We start from the raw sequence: 21,199 nt of genomic DNA, 5'->3' as shown, positions 1-21,199 counted from the left end.
AACCAACCTATGATTCTTATATACTCACATTAAAAAATTTAAAGAATATAGCTTTTGTGTGTGGGGGAAAGGGGCTTCACACATGCTAGGCAAGAGGTCTATCGACTGAATGACATTTCCAGTCAACATATTTAAAGAATATAGCAGACAAAAGAGAAATGATACAGTTTTCTTGTGATACTATTTGGAGCACGCATATTAATGTTTGTTGTCTCATTACATTACCTTCTGCTTGCCTACATCAATGGAGATAAGTGTTCTTGCCTGACTTCCTATGGCAGACTCCATGTGAGCTCTGGATGAGATTTATGGAGTGTTATGTAAGGTATAAAGCTCTATTCAGGTATAGCTGTTATGGCAATTAATATTGCTGTCTTTTGCTGACTGCTTCCTAGGTGCTTCCTAGAATACTAAAAACCCCGTCCCAGCTAAGCTATAAAGACCATATTATATCAAGTTAATCATTCCAAACTAGAATAAGAATAAAGCGTCTACAATGCCCTTAGGTCTAAAATTATATAATGGGAATGAGTGAGGGAAACTCAAAGTTGGGTAAAGTGTTGGGTACTTCTCATCAGGTATTGTGGGCTCCCAGATACTCTGGGTCTCTCAACCTAATACCTCTACATGAACAGCTCTTTCCTACTACTAGTCTAGATCCAGACATTACCTGAATTCTCGCTCGTTGTAAAAACTGCTTCCTGGTAACAATGACTATCCAAAGCCAATTTACGGGACCAACCAATGGTTACTGTGTGACAACTCAGGAGTAGCCTGTGCACTTTCAGGAGCCTTCAGAAACAATAGCTTAAATAAGATTGTCAAACCATGTGACAGAGATATAGGGGTCTTTTAAGGACCCTGCAGATACCCTTGCAAGGGACCTCAGCATAAACCAAATCCAAGCAGATGGGAGGTACTCTATTCCTTCCTCCTCCAAGCAGCTCCACCAACTCTGGCTTTGCAGTTAAGACCCAAAGCAAATTGCACTGGACAGATGGACAGCTAGGGCTCACTGCTTAGTTAATTTATGAGCTGGGCATGGAGTCAAGCAGGTTTAAAATCTGTGTTATAGATTTTAAACCAGGTAGCATTGGAGACATTTGTTTAAAAATGTAAAACAAATTTGCATATGATTTAGCATAAAATTACTTCTTGTGGTCGATTAACTCTACCTCCAAGAATGCAAGAATAAAATAAAATCAAGTACCGAAGCCAACTGCAATTGTGTTCAGCCTCAGTGTTTATAGCCGGACACCGGAAGAATACAAAACAGTTTCTAAATCTCATCAGTTTCATTCTATGCCAAAGCAGAGCCAAGGAAAAATGAGAAAACAGCTGAGATCTTGCTCACAAGCTTTGACCAGAGTAAGGCAAAGGCTTGCTGACCCTCCTTGGCTTGAGAAACAGGCTGAAGGTGACATCCTGCCTCCCCTGCTGTTGTGGCCCTGGAGGGTTATTGCCCAAAGCAGAAGACTCAGAAACAGAGCGCAGGCACAGGGCTGCATATGGATATTACTAATATTTCCTTGCATTTGAGCAGTTCATAAGATTAACTCACAACCATCTGCTGGGCTGGATAGCATGGCTTTTCTACAGATGGGAAAAATGGAGCACAGAGAAGTAAAGTGACTTGTTCAAGGTCACACAAGAATTAAGGATAAGATTTGAATGCAGGTCTGACTCCAAGTCCAAAGGTCTTCCTACATCCCATACCATAAGTCTAGTATGTATATGAGTATGTATATTTATATACACGTAAACTTGCATATTCAGACACACAACTCTTCCTAGCCCACCTCTGTGACTTTGGAGAAAAAAAGGCCCTTTCCTCTCAACACAGTTGGGGAGCTCAGAGGCCACCAGAGCCTGGCATTTAATTTGCTTACCATGGTGCCATCAGCAATCCTCTCAGGAGCCAGCTTGGCCTTGCTGGCCTTCTCAAAGCAATCTGCATCAGGGCCGTGGGGGGTCATGGCACTGTGCAGGCTGCCTCCCCCTGGCAGGAATCCACCTTGCTTTGCCTCGTAGTGACCTCGGATGAGTCCCATGAATTCACTCATGCAATTCCCTGAGAAGGTTGAAGCAGTATTGTTTTTATTATTTAAGGCAAGAATAATAAAACATCAAGACCTCTAAAATATTATTCCTGCAGAATGCCAAGAAGATAGAGGATATGATAAATTTTATAGGATTAAAAAAAATATGGTTTGACAGAAAAACAACATTCTTGGTAGGCAAAGCTCAACTCCATGGTATGTAGATGAAAGTCTTGAGTTCCAGTATCTGAAAGAAACTAGACTAGATCTAAAGAAATCAAGGCCCAGACAAGATAATGATAAAAATGAAAATCATAATAACAAGTGGATAGGTTCCCGTATTAAAGTCATCTTCTCTTCTAGATCAGAGCTCCTTCCCCAATAGCTGCAGCACAGCAGTATATAGTGTCACCACATTTCTGATTCCCAGTCTAGAAAGATGAAATGGTATGTGTGTGTGTGTATGTGTGTGTGTGTGTGTGTGTGTGTGTGTGTGTGTGTGTGTGTGTACTGGTGGACGGTGATGTAATGGAAAGAAGCTTAGATTTACAGTTCATTATTAAATGATAATCTGTGTGACAGAATCTTGATATCTACAAAACACAGACTATAAATGATAGTTATCTTAACAAAGATTATCTTTCTGTATCTTAATTGAATATAATCTTATTCTTCTGTTCTTCTATAATACTAAATCTTAAAATTGGAAAGGATTCTTACTGCTACTCAACACAGAAGAATTTTCTAGTTTTTTTTTTAGTTGTTGATGGACCTGTATTGTATTTATTTATATGCGGTGCTGAAAATCAAACCCAGTGCCTCACAAATGGTAGGCAAGCACTCTGCAACTGAGCTACATCCCCAGCCCCAAATTTTCTATATCTTTACTGACAGATTCCTGGATTCTACCTGAAAGCCTTCTAAGAATGGAAGTTCTCCATTCTACCAAGAAATCTATCATGTAACTTAACAACTCTGGGTGTAAGAAAGTTCTTTTCTATATTAAATGGAAATGTACTTTCATATAATTTAAATTCATTGGTCTTAGTTGTGCTTTCTGGAGTCACACACAATTTGACAGACATTACCATGCTTCCACTCTTTCAATCTTATGTTTTTATTGTAATAAAGGTTTTTATTAAAATAATAACACATTTAGAGCAAGAATTAAAGAAATATAACACCTGAGTGAACTTAAGTGTCTTTCCATCTCCATCTGCCATCTACCCATCCCTCCATTCATCGCCCATTTCCTACTTTACCCATCTGCCCATCTTTCCAATGTATATAATTAGACACTATGCTAAGTTCTGTGATACAGACAGGAATAAGAAATAACCTGTTTAATGCTATTCATAGTCTGTCCTATGAAGAGTGCTGAGAATGCAAACCATGCCAGAGTAGAGATATGGAAGTCACAACACTTGCAAAGTCAAATATTTGTCTTATCCATGCCCTGCCCTTCTTTCTCATATGCAAAGTACAAATGAGAGCCCAAATACTTTTGTAATCCACTGAGCAGCTGCGCCCACCCTGCCCCCAAAGTAAAAGCTGCTGTGGGATCTTACAGAGTAAGTGAGAAAGTAACAACCCTTACTGAGGGGATGAGACCCAAGTCATACATGGTTCTACTTGGTTCTCCACAAAGCAGAAATAGAGGAAAAGAAGCGAATGGAAGCAGGAAGTATCCACATTTTTAAAACAGTTCTGCTCTTAAATTTGCTGTCACGCTCCCCACTCTAGTATGTATCCTCAGGGTCACCTTCCCAGCTTAATTTTAAGAAGAGAGCAAGATGGAATTCAGCTTTGATCTGAATATGAATTTAGGTGGCAATGAGTTTGGCTATAACATTTCTACATCACTTTCGAAATTTCAAAGGACAGTGGGAGGGTAGACCTTACCTTTCTGATTAAAGCTAAATCTCGTTGACTAAAATGCATTGAAATGACCGGAGGCAATATTTTTAGAGAAATAATTCTCTGCTTCTCCTTTAAAGTCACATCAAAGTAGCAAAGATTCTGAGTATTGCTAAAGCAATAGTTTTTAATGTCTCTGGCAAAACTAATTTCTAACTTAGGGTTCCCAACCAACTCAGGATCACCATACATTTATGAGATCTATCCTGGGGCCAAATTTACTTAGGGAGTCATTAAAAATTTATAGGAGGCATTTCACAAGGCCATTTGTTTCACATGGTCTGAAGGAGAGATGAAGATGAAGGAGGGTTGATATTCTATAGCACAGTAGTGAACTTGACCATGTCATAACACTCTATTATCCCTCTGCATAGGTGGGGTGACAAACCTATGTTACTATTTCTCAACAAAAGGTCTGTAGACCTTCTTCTACAGTAGAGTACCTTGGCTTGCTGGCCTAAAATGCAGATTTGGAGGTTCTACCTTAAAGCCAATGAATTAAACTCCATGGGGGTGGGCCTTGAGAATAAACTTAAAAAGAAAAAAAGAAAGTCATTTTTTATGATAACACCTGAATAGGGAGATGCCAACATCTGACTATGAAGTGGTTTCTTTCATCCTGAGGATCTTACTTTCCCAACCTCACAGATGCCTAAGTTACCCATTTTGTTTTCTAGAATGTTCTAACTGAGATCTATCCTAGAGTCTTTCTAGAGTTCTACATCCAAAAATGACAATCTCTGGGAAGCAGAATTATACATCAAATTTTAGATGTGATTTTTCAGCTAGTTATTGTATAGTTAAAAATGTCAACTTCACTAAATATAGCCATGACCTAATGTATTCTTGATGATGTATTCACTTGTTGAATAAATATTTATTAGATGTGTATTATGTGCCAGGCATTAGGCCAGCAGCATCAGTGAGTGGTCATAAATGTCTTCTGGCATCAGAGATGGTCTGCAATTAAATCCTGACTCTTTCAGTAACTAGCTGGAGAGGGCTTGAGACTTACTTAATCCCTCTGTGTCTATTTCATATTCTGAAAAATAAAAGGAGGACAATGATAATACCTATCTCTTGCAGCTGTTATTTAAAATAAATGAGTTAATATTTTTAAAGAATTTATGATAGGGGCTTAGGAACTGACCAATAATCATTAACCATTAGTCACAATAATTTTAACAAAACAAAAATAGTAGATTTGTTAGCTCCAGTTCTAAGCAACAAATGCTCTGTAGAAACTCCTTCCAGAATAGAGTCTCTCCCCTAGTGTAGACAATCTGCTTTGTCCTGCTTAAGTAACTAGAAAAGGCACATTTTACTGGCTCTTGAACCACGCTTAAGTAATAAACTTCCTCAAATTAACAAACAACTAATTACATCACTGCTATTTCCCCATCTTATAAAAGAAAAATCTGAAAATTATGGAAACTTCTTGTTTCCTGCTTTACCAACCTTTCTGCCTCTCTTCAGGTCCAGAAAAATGGGGATCAAGGCCCTAAATTGATGCATCCCTGCCATTCTGCAGGGATTATGCTTGAGCAGTTTGAAGCCTGGGTGCAGCATGGGACTGGGGAGGCAGGATCCTAAGCTCTGGGCAAGATGGGGTGTTCAGAAACAACCTGGGCACTATTCCCAGTGCTTGGTGCTCACTGCTTTGCTGTCTCTAGTCCCCAAATGTGGCTTGGTAAAAGAAAGACTTACTGTGGTAATAGGGAGGCCTGAAAGTCTTATCAGCAACCCCCCATCGAGGTGGGAAGATAACAAAATCAGCAATGGCCACTCCAGGGCGGACAGACTTGGCAGTTAACACTGTGAAAATGGATGGGTCCTGTAACACAAAAGGAAAGGCAGAATGCATGATGCCAGGAAGGGACTGGACAATGACAAATACGTCACCAGCACATGAAGCTGCTTTCAAGTTGACAGTCTAATTTCTGATCCAATGACAGAAGTCTGGACTTCTGCTCGAGGTGCACTAATCACTCATCTGACTGTTCCCTCGATGTGCTTGAAGCAAAACGAATTCACACCAGCTAAGAGCATTCTGAGCTGCCTTTTCACCCTGCTGAGCCCACATTATCCACACCCTGCTACCCTACTAATCCGAGAGCCATTGTGTCTGCCTTCCAATCTTGGACCAGAGTGTCAAGGAGCTCCAAACAAAAGATATGCTCAGAGAAAAGTGGACACAGAAATAAAACAGCATTTAAGTTTTGGTGTTGATGGGCTTCCCTTTGGGGGGATCAGAGATTCCAGATGGTAACCATGGAAAGTCACTGGTTCATTGCTTTCTGATCAATTAACTCTCAGATCTAAAATACAACATTTATATCAACTATCTATCTATAACTATATAGTGATAACTATATATCACCAACTTGTTGGTGATAGTGTAGAGGGGTTAGGTTGAGAGTCAAGATTATGCTTTCAAACATCTTTAGACTTCTTCAGTGGAAAAGCTGAGATTCAATTTAATTGAAATTAACAATTGTGTTCAATTTCAGATGCCATGCCAACATCTAGGGAGTCCAAGATGATCGGGATTGATTCCCTGCCCCATTAGCTCTAACTGAGGGGAGAGGAAAGAGACTATCTCTACCCAAAAAAAAGATCAGGAAAGGCCTGAAAAAGCAGGTGTCCTTTAAGCCTGGTGTTAAAAATGATCAGAAGAAAGGAAAGAAGGGAGGGAGGGAGGGAAGGAAGGAAGAAGGAAAGGAGGAGGGAAGAAAAGAAGGGGGCCGTTAATCACAGAAAAGAGAAACAACATCCAAGTGCACAGAGGTTTTGTTAAGAGGAGAGATAGTTAAAACCCAGGGTGCATTGACAGAAGGAAGAGGGGCAAGAGGTGGTATTAAAAAATGAGTCCAGGACCAGATGGTGAAGAGCATCAAATACCACGCTTCAGAGCTCAGACTTAATCCTAAGCCATGGGGAGCTTGTGAAGGTTTTCTAATGCAGTGGTGGAATGATCAGATCTGAATTTTGGAAAAATAACTACAGCAGCAGCCCAGAGAAGATTGAACCTGTGTAAATTCAAATGAAAAAAAAAAAAACACAATCTTCATTGCTTGGAGAGTTAACATTGCTTCATCCATCATGGGAAATGGCTAAAACTATTAAAGGAAAGAAAACATAGTAAGGCTAAAATAAAGCTTTATCAGTGCCTCAATATGCTTCTTCATGTTGGTATGGGTTTGGCGCCCCAATTTTCTTTTTCCCTTTGGCTTTATTAAGAGTTACTCTTGTTCAGAAAGGTAGTTTTGTTCCTCCAGAGATAAGCTGAACTGGTTCAGAATAATCCTTCTTTCTCTGATTTTCTGGCTAATTATCCCTCCTGCTTGTGGGCTGTTAATCTATTATGAACTAGGCTGCAAAATGAATTTCCCCCAGGATCTCAGAACTAACACTTATCAAGTATCTGGAGCCTCAGGAGGGTCTACATTGTAGACTGGGGACCTGTTTGTGGCCCCTTAATTGACTGAAAAATATGACCAACTTCATATACTAGGATTTCTTTGGTGGAAGTTCAAGTACTGAATATTATGAGTGACTTTAAAAGAGGGCTGTCTGCTCTATTGCTGTCAATAACAGCCAGGAGTAGAGGTACCTGGGTGGCATCCAGAGCAGTAGGGTAGACTCCTAAGATGTGAGGAGGACAGAGACTTCTTGAAATCCATAAATGTTCTTTTCTCCTGACTCTAATACTAATATTAGCAGTTGTGTGGGTTTTTTTTTTAAGTTTTACCCACTTATGAGAATTATTGTGATTACACTGTAGAGAACTAGGCTGTGTTGAAGGATGATGTTGAGTTCTTGGTATCCTCATTAGCTACATTATTGACACCTTCACCAAAGGACAAATGACTCTCTCTAGGCCTTCCAAGGGTGGCCTTGGAAATACTAAATCTGTGACTGCTACCAATCTGCTGTGGATCCCCTTCCACCCAAAGGTTGCCCCATCCCCAGGACCCCTCCAGACTTACTGCATGGTCAAAGGCCACTGAGTTGATGACCATGAAGTTCTCCAGGTTGTACTTGTAGGGTGTATAGTTCCCGTGCCATGCCACGACATTGAACGGGGAGACAAGCTAATCACAAGAAGGATAAAAAGATGATCTTAGTATCTAATGTTTTTGTAACTGTGATCTTACAGTATATATTGAGCACAACTCTCTTTTTATTTGATATTGTTTAAATCTAATTATACCATCCTTCGAGAGAAGTATATTCTTAATTACTCTGTGGTTGCTTCAAACACCCTTGACCAAGTCCTCAATTGGCTACTGACCCTATCTTTCTAGTTCATAAGCCTTTTGATTACATGTGCAGCAGAAGCACAGTTACCAAGTGGTGTCTCTTCAATGATTTTTACCATAAATATAGCAATCTATATTTATGTGGATGCTAGCAATTCTCAATCTTGGCTACCCTCTGTTTCCTGGTACAGTGGGCACTTCCTATGCAAATCTCAGGCTTTTGCAACCTAGAAGAGCTACCCATAAACATAATGCTTGAGTTGGTGAGTATAGGGGTGGGGAGCAGACCTCTAATATTTCTAGCCCCAAGGATTAGCAACTTCAGAGTGACCCCAAGGTCCTTCTTGATCCTGTATGGGGTAGGAGGGGATCAGAGGTCTGTTATAGAATGGTGGTCTCCAGTGCTGCTTAGGGTCTATTTAGGAAAAAGGATCCAACTCAGAATGTTCTAAGGACTTCAGTGAACAGACTACCCACAGAGGTGTGGTTAGAGATAAGTGGAGGTGTGGAGGTATCTGAGCATCACAACAGTGGGAAGGCATTGTCATTCCTAGATGTGAGAAATAAGGGAGGGCAATACTGTGACAGAACTCCAGCCAGGGCTAGAATCATGAAAAAGAGGTTTCCCAGTGGTATGCTAGTATATATTTAACAACTGGCTTTCTGGGGGAAAAATCATTGATTTACAGCATTTGCTGATTTCTGGAGCACAAATACCCTCACCACAATCATTTTTGTGCAACTAATGTGACATTGCTGAAAACAGAGCTGTGAAGAGGTGTGCATATCAGCTCTTGTGAGTTAACATGAATAAGCTTCTCAGAGGTTTCAACACAAATAGTTCCTGAACCACTTCTGAGAACCCCCGATCCTAAGATGAGGGTGACAATGTATGTGCCTCAAGGGTTGATTTCCAGAGGCAAACTGGTTGGCCTCTGCTAGTTGGCATGACCTCTAGATGCTGTTCAAGGAAAATAACATACCTTGTCAAATACAAGCAATAAATCAGATGGACAAAAAATAACATTAGTAGAAGAGATCTTTGGGTTCTTTTTATTATATGATTAATTTACTTTAATATATACAATATATTAAGAACAACACATAGTAACATTACCAGTTCTATACAGTAATCATTTATAAAGTTATTTTTATTATTTTCTGGGCCTTTGCTTATGCCCTGGGTTTACCAAGCTGGTGATATAAACCAAACCAAGTTAATTAACTGAGTTCTACTTGTTTTGTATTAAACATTATTGGTATTTGAAATAAGGTAGTCACTGCAGAACATAAATCTCAGCTGATCTTCTTGTTAACTCATTTTCCTTTTCAGAATACATTCTCTGCCTGCATATTTTGTTTTCCACAGCATTTATAGGGACCTACATATTTCCAGGATTTTCATTGATTGGTGAGTAGAAAGAGCCTAACCTTAGGAGTCAGAAGGATGTGAATTTGAATGCTGGTTCTGCTATTTATAGGGACATTTGTAAATTATTTCTCATTACCTGGTCTGTTTTCAGGTGAAGCACTTTTAGTGGTGTTTTCAAGATGAAAGGATGTATGGAAGGTACCTAATACTGGTCTTGGCCATCAGTAGATACCTTTTCATTCCCTCTCCTGTCTGCCAACCCTCTTATTTTACCTGTTTGGCAGCAAACAGCTTGCCCTGGTATTTATTAATCACAGTGTAACCACCTGGTACTTGACGATCTTCATACCAGGCAACAGGTATCAAGAAATCACGAGGATTGGCCAAGCCATTGGCTCCTAAAACACAGTAACCCAAAGTCCTTTTAGACACTTGAAATCACATATGAAAGATGCTCACAAAGAGAAAGGCCTTCTTTCTGGTTAAGAGCCACTCAACAAATTGCTTTCATTGCTTAAAGACCCAGTTGATTCCTAATCTGCTACCTTTTCTGGAGGACCCAAGGAATTTGATCAATTGGAATTTTACAGTTATCACCTTTATCATCACCAACATCATATCCTAAAGTTTTGGAGTGACTATGTTTTACAAAATCATTTTTACATGCATTATTGATCACTATAGGTGAGAGGAAAGGAGAAGAAAGGACTAGAAAAGAAGAAAAGGGAAAATCTGACCGAAAATCAGGTATTTGTCTTTCTGAGGAAACTCTGATGACTCTAGAACACATCTACAGTCCTTGATCTCAGATAGGAAGGACCACCACCATCATCCCAGGCAGGCCTCTGCTCCTTAGTCAGAACTCAAAATCCAGGACTGTAAAGTTGCTCTCCAGCCTGAAAATCCTATCTTCCATTCAGGGAAAAAGGCTTCAGGATGTGCCTGCTTAGCTCTGCCTCAGAGCCAGTGTTCCCTCAGAGAAGGAAAATAAATCAAAAGACCAAATATGAAAAGCATAAGTGCAAAAACATAATTCAACTCTGAGAGGAAAGACCTGGGGAGTGTTTTATCATTTCCAGCTCCTGGGGTTAAATAAAATAAGCCCCCAGCTGGTTAGTAAATTATATATATTTTCCGAAGGGTACATGTTCCGGGGAACCTGGGGGCTATGCTGCCTGCGGAACAGCAGGAAGCCAGACCAAAGTGGGAAGAGTGGGTGGTGAGCAGGATGACAGACGGCCCACCAGGGCTCCAGCTGCTTCTTTGCTGCCTCCCACCTTCCTCTGAATATTTGGATCCCCCAGGGGAGTGACCAGAAGGCACATGCTGGCCTGTCCTTGTTTTGCTCTGAAAAGCTGTTGACAAGGAAAGCAACTGGGAGGTGTGGCCACAGATGGAACCCAGGGCCAGTTTCCCAGCTCTCCTTGCACTCCAAAGGGAGGCTTCCAGAACAACCCCTCCTAACACCTTCTCTTCTCTCCTGAATCTCCAGCCTCCAGCTTGCCAGAAGAATGAGGACTGGGGGACCTCGGTTCACTTTAGGAAGTTTTAATCTGCCTCATGGCAGCTGTTATTTCTAGCTTTTTCATAGTACTGAGCGATGTACCTTTTTTTTTACTGTTAAGCATGTGGATTTTGTGCAGTGTGCTCAGGAGAAAAGTGAGGTTCCTAGACTATATGTGTCACTCAGTCCCCTCCTCCTTTCCATAGGAATGGCCACCTGGCCATTTTTATGGCTTTCCCCACTTTGTGTCTATACCTAACCTACTAATGTAAGAAAGTAATTATTCACAAAACTCATTCCCATTTGTATGCTTTTGCTTAAATTATTCCCTTTCCTCTTCTCCTCAACTTTCCATCAAGAATTAGTCAAATCTCATCTCTTTTGTGAAGCTGTTTCTGGTGACCCCACCCACAGTAACCCAAACTTCTACATGCTGTGCAGAAATGTATTACACACTGTCTTCATCTCCAACGGTTTATAATATTATTCTAGAAAGAAATTTGTAATGTGTTGGCTTAGGTCATTTTCTGTTATGCATATATTTTATGGGAAGACACTTGGTCTAGCTGAAGAGGAAAGCTGAGATTTGAATGAGGTGGGGAGGGGGAAGGATATTTAGCTTTCATGAAATTATCTGTGTCCTCAAGCAAGGCTGAGAGGCTAGAGTGAAGATTTACCAATGGGTCCCAGGTCAGGTAACTCAAAGTGGACACCATAGACTTCCAAGATGTAGCCCCTGGTCTCCTCAAAGACATCTATGCTGAACCGCATTCCTCTCTGGAATTGAAAGCAGACACAGGGGTGGACTCTTAAATCATACTTGTAGTTATAGAGAAGCTGCCACAGAGCCACAGGCAGTCAGTCCCACATGCAAAAGCAAAGCTCTAGTTTGGTGAGTTATGTTTGAGAGATGACCAGATCAAAGATGAATTAGAAAGAAAAGCTTCATTTCTAATCATGCCTGTGACTCAAGCCAATTCTAGTCTAATTTCTGCCTGGGTCCAGAAGTAAAAGTAGCCCAGATTTAGTCACTTTAAAAAATAAATAAAAACAAACAACAACAAAAATAACTTTCACTGCCTCCTACCTTCAATAGAACCTTATCCAGAGTGGGCATAAACACTTAGAAACATGAATGACGAATGCTCTTTGCTCCGTGGTTGTGTGCTATATTAAAGCAAAGCAGCACCCAAGCCTGCTTACCCTTCGGCACATGAAGCCTTCTGAGCAACTCAAATTCCCTCCCCCTTGCCCAGACATGACAGAGAAATTTTAGAGTTGGAAATAGAAGCGGCTGAAACATCTGATTGCTCCCAAATTAGGGAGAGACAGGGAGGAGAAGGGGGCACATTACCAACCTGAATGACGCAGATCTCATTGGGCTGCACAAGCATCTTGCCAAACTCAGTGTAAATGAGAAGCTTCCCTTTCTGGGGAACTGATAAAAAAAGACAGGGCATTGGTGAGCAACCCACTTTGTGCAAGAACCATTTCATAAAGGCTTAAGGGCTGCATTTGCTTTTTATTTCACATAAAAAGAGCTTTACTCTATGTCTGGCGGGGGCGGGGGGAATGCATATTCCAATAACTTCAGTTAGTTATTTTACTATCTGGAAGAATGTGAATAATAATAATAATAATAATAATAATAATGATTTTTCCCCCAGCTTCTAGGTGAGGAACTTATAAATGTACAATTTTGTGAATCGACAAAAAAAGTGCATTGCATTTCTAATGTCTATACCAAAATGTTGGTTTCAAGATATTAACACTAAAACCACCAAATGGAATGGGAAGATCGGGAAAAAAAAATGATTAGACCTTACATTTTAGATGGTCTCATGAAAGTTGGTATTTCTATTGCAGTTATCAATGACAGATGGGCTTTTCTTGGGTAAGTTTGAAGGTAAACAGAGTTATATTTAAAAAAATTTTTTTAGTTGTATATGGACACAATGCATTTATTTTGTTTATTTATTTATATGTGGGTGCTGAGAATTGAATCCAGTGTCTCACACGTGTTAGGCAAATGATCTACCACTGAGCCACAACCCCAGCCCTCAGAGTTATCTTAATAAGTTAATCACATGCTGGTACCACTTATTTCTTCTCAACTGCCTAGATCTCTCACATTAGAAAGGCCCAGAGAAGATGAGCAAAGGCAGAAACCAGGAAATAGGAGTTTTGAGGTATGCAAGGAATCTTTTCCAGACCACCAATGGCCTCTAGACTTCAGTCTATAGATTGCATTAAATTAAATAAAACAGATTTGAGAATGAAGGAAAATAATAGGTCGGAAATTAGAAAGCAGCTTGTGGCTAGAGATCAATGAACAGTGAAGGGGTCTGAAATTTTCAGAACTTACCAATCAAGAAGTCCCCATCTGAATTATAAAAGCATCTGAAACATACAGAGTATTTCCTGTCAGCTTCAGTTTTAACACTGTCTAGACAAGTGAATTCATTCTACAAATTATTGCTTTGTGCCTACTATGTACCAGGCTTAGCACTAGGTATATCATGGTGAGCAGAACGACCCAGTCTTTGCCCTCATGGAGCTTAGAACCTGGTAGGGAGTCAGACTGCAAATAAACAATTACAGAACTAAATCACTGCAAACTACAATAGCCCATGAAAGTCAAGTTCAGATAAATGAAAGAAAAGGGATCTGCACTAGTTTGGGGAGATAGCAAAAATTTCCCTGAAGGTGGGACTCTTGGCCTGGGAGCTGAAGGTATTATCCAGGCCAGGGGAGAGGACAATCCAGACCAAAGGACCAGCATGCACAGGTTGCTCTGTGGCAAAAGGGCCCATGCAGGTTGAAAGAAGTGAATGAAGGCCAGTGTGGCTTGAGTGGAGGGGAATGTGGCTCAATATGAGGCTGGACTAAAAGGAAGGTTGTCAATGACTTGCCATAGGGCTGTGATCTTGGTCTTCATTTGGGGCTCAGAGAAGTTAAATGACTCATGCAAGACTGAAGTTGGGTTTTGGATGCAACATCTGGTTCTACTGGCAGGACAAAACAGCTGCACTAGTCTGCTTCCCAAAGAAAATGCAGGAATGCCATTTACCTTTTTTTTTAAAAAAAAATAATTATTTTAAAAACGCCAGTATATAAACTGCTTTTCACAGAAAGCTTGAAGCCAAGTCTATTAGCATGGCCTGCCACTGACAGGTGGCCTAATGACTGCCCCTGCTGTGACTTTGATCTCAAGAGCAGAACTTAGAAATTGAGAATATTCTGGCCCAAACCCACCTAAAGATAAAATGCTTTTTGTACCACACCTTCATTCCGGGGTCTCACCTTCCTTTTTTTTCTGTTGACCCTCTTGTTTGTCACAAGAGTCAGTAAAAACAGAAAATGCTTATTTATATTTCTCTGAGGGAAAAAATAACAAAAATAACAATGTGCAGGTGTGACTTTGTAAAAGTGGATACTTGTCCTTCACCTTCTGGCAACAGCCCTTGGGGAATGGGGATGCCCAGCCCTAGCACTGAGTCCCTTACCTGTTCTCCATGGAAGTGTTGCACAGGAAAATATGGACAGCAAGCCCATTGTTAGACCTGATGTCTCCAGCTCCACACAAGGTGTGCAGACCCTGGGAGAGACCCATGGGAGACAGAGGTTGAATACTAGTTGTGCCCAAGAGACCAGCCTTTGCCCTGTCCCCCGCATCCCCCTACCCCTGCCAAGGTCATGAGGCAAGGTTTCAAAAGGCTCTCCCCTTGGGGACCAGAGAGACATTTGGGATCTGGGCTAACTCTGGGGAGCCTGGAATTTACACTTATGTATGGTTGTTTGTGGCTCACTCTACCTTTCAGCTGTGACCTGAATATGGCTATCCTAATGGCTACATCATATAGATTTATGAGGCAAGAGTTCACTAATTTTAATTAATTCAAAAGTGTGCTTAAGTTCAACCTGGAGGAGCAATTCCGTTCGAGGTGATATTAAATATCAAGGAGGCTTAGGGAAGATGGTGGCAGCTTCAGGTGTCGGTTAATGCCCCTCCAGTCCACCCCCATATGAGCAATCCTCTGCTTGTGAAGAGGTCAATCTAACCTCTCCAGAATAGGAAAAAGAAAAATATATTCTAACTGACTATAATTCTCCCTGCTGTGTGACCAGATGATTGATACCCAGTGTAAGGAACACACAATCCTTCTCAGAAAGCTCCCAGCCCCAAAGCTATAGATGGTAGAGCCCAAAAGGAGAAGGTTCTGCTCCTCAGAGACCCATAATTCACACAGGAAGTGGGAATTTTTTTTATATATTTTAATTTGGATTGCAAGTTTGTGGTCTATTGAAGTGATTCTATACAGGATTTTGAAGCATTTAATAAGGGTAAAGAATTTTTCAAGACAATTTAAACAATTTGGCCTTCTGGCTGAATACCTAGACAGTCCCTAGGTAAGCTATGTGCCAAGTTGATCGCAGAAAACTCCACTGGCCTTTTGGAGTCCACCTCCCTATGGCTCCTTCTGGGCACAGGTATTATTACAGTACCCCACCCCTGTAACTGCCAACAGAGCTTCCAATCAGCTATGTACTAACTAGAGCTGCCGTCCTGAGTTGATGCCCACTCATCCACTTCAGGGGTTCATGAACTTGGATGAGAAAAGTTTTCTATTTATTTTCTCTAATCTTTGAGTGAAATTCATTGTTCCCTTTAATTAATATGAATATAGGCAACAAACCACAGCAGTATTAGAGGTGCCTGTGTTCAATAATAGAAATCATGGATATTTTCATGTCATATACCACAGGCGTATCAAAGCATCATTTTTGCTCATATCACAATTATTTCCCATACAGCTCATTCCTTAGTACACTAACAAGAAGTCATATGTATGACTATAAATCAAACACAATTTGTTTTTTGAAATATTTTTTATCATTGTGTTTCAATATGATTGTCTTCTTTGTGATTTTATATAATTTCTTTCGCACATTAAAATTATAGGTATCCCTGGGTGCAGTGGCATATTCTTGCTACCTAGGAGGCTGAAGAAGGAGGATTGTGAGTTTGAGGCCAGCCTGGGCAACTTAGAGAGAACCTGTCTCAAACTGAAAAACAAAAAGGGCTGGGGATGTAGTTCAGTGGTGAGGTTCTTGCCCAGCATGTACAAAGCTCTAGATTCAATCTCCAGCACTGCAAACAAAACAAACAAAACCCCCAAGGGTGTAATCAGACTATCAAATGGACCCATGGAGCAAAAAGGATAAGATCCTCTGTTCTAACTTCAAGAGAAGAAGCTCGAGGTAGGAACACATCCACTGCCCATTGGCCTTTCTGAGATGTAAAAGCTCACTGTTGTCCTTTGGTGAACCATGGACTCATGTTGTGCCTATAAGGAAGATATCCTTTTGCTAGCCCCCTATGGCAGACACAGGTGAGTTTGTCTCTGCTGCCTCCAAATAAGGCTGCTTCTGTTTGGCATTCAGCCTGTGAATGGTGAGGTCATTCACTCAGAAGAGAGGAGGGCTGTGGGAAAGTGTAGCATTGACTTACGCTCACAAAGTCCACTTTCTTCTGAGAGGGTTTTGGAATCTCAAATGGTTTCCATCTAAGCTGGAAAAGAAATATGCACACAGGAAAATGATTTCACAAAGGGAAAACCATAGGCTTTCTAAATACAATACATAGCATCAGTTACAAGGAAAAAAGAGGTCAGCTGCTCCCTCTCTGAGGTTTGGACTACTTTTGATTTTGTTATTTTAAAATTAATGATAATCCATCATTTCTTTAGAGGGCGTCTACTGGTGTATGTGTGCATGTGTGTGAGTTGAAACCTACAAGAATAAAAACTGTCTTTGTTCCTTAGAACTTTCAATTATAGAAATAAAGAGAAATCATTGCTTTCTCATATAGAAGCTGTTTGTTTCTTTTAGCATTTTGCTCAGGCACATCAGCAAGTTTTGACTGATGCCGCTTTTCCTGCTATTTATAATCAGCTCCTTTTCCTGGCATGCCAGCTTCTCTGTGTGGGCTCCTGACACTGCAGGGGAAGGTTCTACTTCTACTTCCAGCCCTTCGAGTTTTGAATTATTTCCTTAAGAGAAAGAAAAAGCACCCAGCTGAGATTAGATTTGGTAAATGCAATACTGAGTTCAGTTTCTTCACCAAACCCTGCGTTTGTCCCTAGGCTGCCTGATGGTTCAGTTTAAATCATAACAATCTTTAATTTAATAATAAACTGATCTAAAGAAGTGCGAAGAAGAATCAGCAGGTTCAGACCCCGCTTGGATTGTCAGCCCAGCACTTATTAATCAAATAAATGGCAGCCTGACCCAGCCAGGCTGGCAGCTGATATACCCAGCCACCCCAGGGCATAACTCAGGAGTGACCTATACCCCAAGGCTGGCTCCACTGCCTACCGTTCCTGATGAAGGCAGGCTGGAAAGGGCCTCCCTCAGGTCCCTTTTGTATGGGCTCAGGGCTCAGCTCATTTGTATGTCTGATCGGCAGCCAGATGGGAAAGAAAGTAGCAAATACAAGAGATGGCACTGGGGTTATTCTGCCTCTCTGACACACACAGTCAGGCAACAACCTTTATTTCTTAAAAGCAAAGCAGATTGATCACATTCTAAGACAACTTAAAAAGACCTGAGCTGGGGCATGGTGGCACATGCCTGGAATCCCAGCAGCTCAGGAGGATGAGGCAGGAGGATTGCAAGTTCAAAGCCAGTCTCAGCAACTTAGTGGGGCCCTAAGCAACTCAACGAGATCTATCTCTAAATAAAATACAAAAAAGGGCTGGAGATGTGGCTCAGTGGTTAAGAGCCCCTGGGTTCAATCCTCGGTACCAAAAAGTAAAATAAAATAAAATGACATGAAAGGTGGATTTTAAAAAGATCATTCAAATCGTGCTTTCAAGAAGGAAGAAAATACTTTAGGACTGATTCCATTAAGGATGATTTCTCTTGGGGGAAGAGAGGGGTACTTGAAAGCAAGGATGTAGGAAAGGCACTGTTGACGTTTTTGTGCTGCATTTATTGCAGGGGCTGTGCTTCATAGGATGTTTAGTATCAACTCTGACCTCTACCCACTAGATGCCAGTAGCTTCCCTCCAAGTTGTAAAAATCAAAAATATCCCCAGACATTGTCAAATATCCCTTGGGGGACAAATATCCCTTGGTTAAGAACTATGGAAACAGAAGGACATTTCCCTGACCTTAGGAAGAGCCACAACTGAGTACTGTTGGATGCTGTGTGTGTGTGCTGGGATTGAACCCACATGTGCAGGCTCAGCATGTGCTCTGCCACTGACACAGCCCCAACCCTGAGCACTGCTGGAGTTTTGAGAGGAGGTTCTGGTCTGCTACTAACTATACCTGCTGCTTCCGTCTAAGTAGCAGTGCAGGGTTTGCATACCAAGGAAAACTGTCAGAAAAAGACTCATCATCTTAGATTTCCCAATGGAAGAGATTTAAGTATCAGATCAATGGTTGCCTGGGCAACCCTTCAGCTCTAACCAGAGATTCCCAGCCTGATTTTTCAACCTGACCCATGGAAATTACCTGGAGAGGTTTTGAAACCAAGACCAAATTAAATCAGGATCTGTGAAGGTGGGCCCTGGCATCAGTATTTTATAAAAGCTCTCCTAATGTGCAACTACACTTTAGAATCACCACACCCAACTTGGAGATTCTGATATTATTGCATTGCTGAACCAAATATCATGCTTGGAAAAAAACACCCAGTCAACCAACCAAGCCACAAAACAACCTGACAACCAACCAATCAATCAACTAACCTGTGGCATCCTGGGCCAAATGGCAGGGACAATGCCACTACCAACTAGCAGAGAAATTTAAATAATGGAAGCGTAAGGATCTATAATCTAAGAAAAGAGAGAAGAAAGCAAAAGGGAAAGAAAGAGAGGGAGAGCGAGAGATCCAGCTCTCAATAGCAAGGGAAGTGAGAGGACCTGAAGGGCAGATGAAAAGACAAGCATGTGATGATGTAGGAAGCATGCCTTCCACAGGGCCCACAGCCCGATGAAGCAGTGGCCTTGATGAACCTTCTCTAATGCAAAAAAAAATGATTCCCTTCAAATGACAGATGGTGTGGGGAGAGGAATCATTTATCTCTTGGGTCCGATGGCAGCAGATTGTTCATAGTCTATATTCCAAATGTGTTGGGCCTATTATGAAGGATGATAAAGACCCCAAGGTGATTCTGATAAACTCAGTACCCAGAGAAGGAAGCCAGCTTTGGGTACTCCAGCAAGATTTTGGTCAAGAGCCTTGATGTGATATTTTGGTGAATGTGAGCAAGGGGATTTGGGGAGAGGATGAACAGAAAGAGTCCATGGAGTGCAGGGTATAAACACCTACTGTCAAAAACAGATGCTCAGCTTAATTGTACATATGCTGTGGAGCAGTACCTCTCTGATCCAAGGCCAGACCAAGGGGATGGTGCATGCGGCTGAACCAGGAGACTTGGTTTGGGGTACTGCCTCCAATCCCATTTACTCTGTGACCTCAGGCAGGTCATTTTCTCTCTTTGGATTGTGTTTTCTTACACGTAATAATGAGGTACTGGTAAGAATTATAGTTCCATAAGTCTCTTCAGAGAAGAGCTTTTATAAAAAGTGAGTGCTTATTAGCTTATTCACTCCTTGCTGTGGCCTAAATTGTGTCCTCTCCAAATTCCTATGTTGAACTTCTAATGTCTAATGTGATTGTTTTGAAGATAGGAACTTTAGGAGGTAGATAAGGTTCAATGAAATCATAATTTGGGAGATTCTAATCCAATAAGATGTGTGGCCTTCTAAGAAGAAGAGATCTCACTCTCTTTCCATATGTACTGAGAGGAAAAGCCATGTGAAGATGTAGTGAGAAGGTAGTACAAGCTAAAGGGAAGAGGCCTTACCAGACACCAACCCTCCTAGCACCTTGATCTGGGACTTCCAGTCTCCAGAACTGTGAGAAAATAAATTTCTATCGCTTAAACCATCAGTCTAAGGCATTTTGTTACAGCAGTCCAGTAAGATTAATATAACTCAACAACTTTCTAGTTGTAGGTTTTAATGGTGTATTTTATTCATACTCTATGTTATTGCTAAATGGCTCTCCCATGCAGAATTTCATAATTAAACATTTCAAAAACAATGACATCAATTGTAATGCATGATGTAGTGTCTTGATTATGATAGGCATCAATAAATATTTATTGAATGATTGAATAAGTAAATAAATAAATGGCACTGAGAATGATGCTTATATTTCAAGGAATGAGAATAAAGCAAATTTGTGAGATCTTTCAGAGTAAAATGACATTCAGGCAATAATTAGCAAATTGATAACTATTGTTAGAAACCCAAAGATAATTTCCAAAACATAAGTCAGTTCTTCATGCATGTGAAAAATTATCACTTCTACATCCATTCTAATTTTCTGTCCAGTTCTATCAACTATTGAGCGAAGAGTGTTAAAGTTTCCAGCTATAATTGTGGATTTGTCTATTTCTCCTTTGAGTTCTGTCATGGATTTACATACTTTGCAATTGTACCCTACAAATCCTATTGGAAAATAAACTGTTACTTACTAAAAGTGGGGTGATAAAAATAATTTTAAAAGAATCTTCAAGAGTATCCAAAGTTATAATTAAAAATTCTTTAACATTATCCAAGGAGGAAGACAGATAATTGGTGGCAATATTTAATTTAATATATTTAAATTCATACTCAGAGATGAAAAGAAAATATGAAAGAATCAGTCTCAGTATTTCCAAAGTTAGAAGACTGGGAGTTGGGCTAGATGATCTGAATATCCCTTTCAACATTGAGATTCTTTGATTTACTGAGATTCTATCCAAAATTGCCATGAACTCAATTAAATTGGATGAATTGAAGGCTCTTAATGACATTAACTGGCTAGAAGTAGACATGTCATTAGAAGTCAGTACCAACTATCCAAGAATTTTGAATTAACTTGTGAGTAAGTGATCCTCGTGTTCAAGCAATTATTAGCAGCAGCTATGACTGAGAGAAGTCCAGGGTAATTGGTAGTGGTGAGTTTCAGTCCAGACAGGGAATATAAGGGTGAGTAAAATAAAACAGTGGCTCATTGAATTCCTCAATACAACTAGCAATTTGAG

At 40.6% G+C, this 21,199-nt stretch overlaps 1 protein-coding gene across 1 annotated transcript in view; it reads right to left on the bottom strand.

Moving 5' to 3' along the window:
- Positions 1-21,199, bottom strand: part of Hgd (homogentisate 1,2-dioxygenase) — a 44,754-nt gene that overhangs the window by 1,091 nt on the left and 22,464 nt on the right. The window contains exons 5-13 of the mRNA XM_005327636.4: positions 16,607-16,666; positions 14,601-14,692; positions 13,460-13,494; positions 12,453-12,532; positions 11,772-11,871; positions 9,864-9,988; positions 7,946-8,050; positions 5,664-5,790; positions 1,890-2,071 (exon numbers count right to left, since the gene is read on the bottom strand). Coding sequence (XP_005327693.1) covers positions 1,890-2,071; positions 5,664-5,790; positions 7,946-8,050; positions 9,864-9,988; positions 11,772-11,871; positions 12,453-12,532; positions 13,460-13,494; positions 14,601-14,692; positions 16,607-16,666 — 906 coding nt within the window. The remainder of the gene's footprint in view (positions 1-1,889; positions 2,072-5,663; positions 5,791-7,945; positions 8,051-9,863; positions 9,989-11,771; positions 11,872-12,452; positions 12,533-13,459; positions 13,495-14,600; positions 14,693-16,606; positions 16,667-21,199) is intronic.

The sequence above is a fragment of the Ictidomys tridecemlineatus genome, chromosome 3 (genome assembly GCF_052094955.1).
Source record: "Ictidomys tridecemlineatus isolate mIctTri1 chromosome 3, mIctTri1.hap1, whole genome shotgun sequence".
Lineage (NCBI taxonomy): Eukaryota > Metazoa > Chordata > Mammalia > Rodentia > Sciuridae > Ictidomys > Ictidomys tridecemlineatus.
The sequence above is the reverse complement of the archived record's forward strand: the minus strand, read 5'-3'. Positions and strand labels throughout refer to the sequence as shown.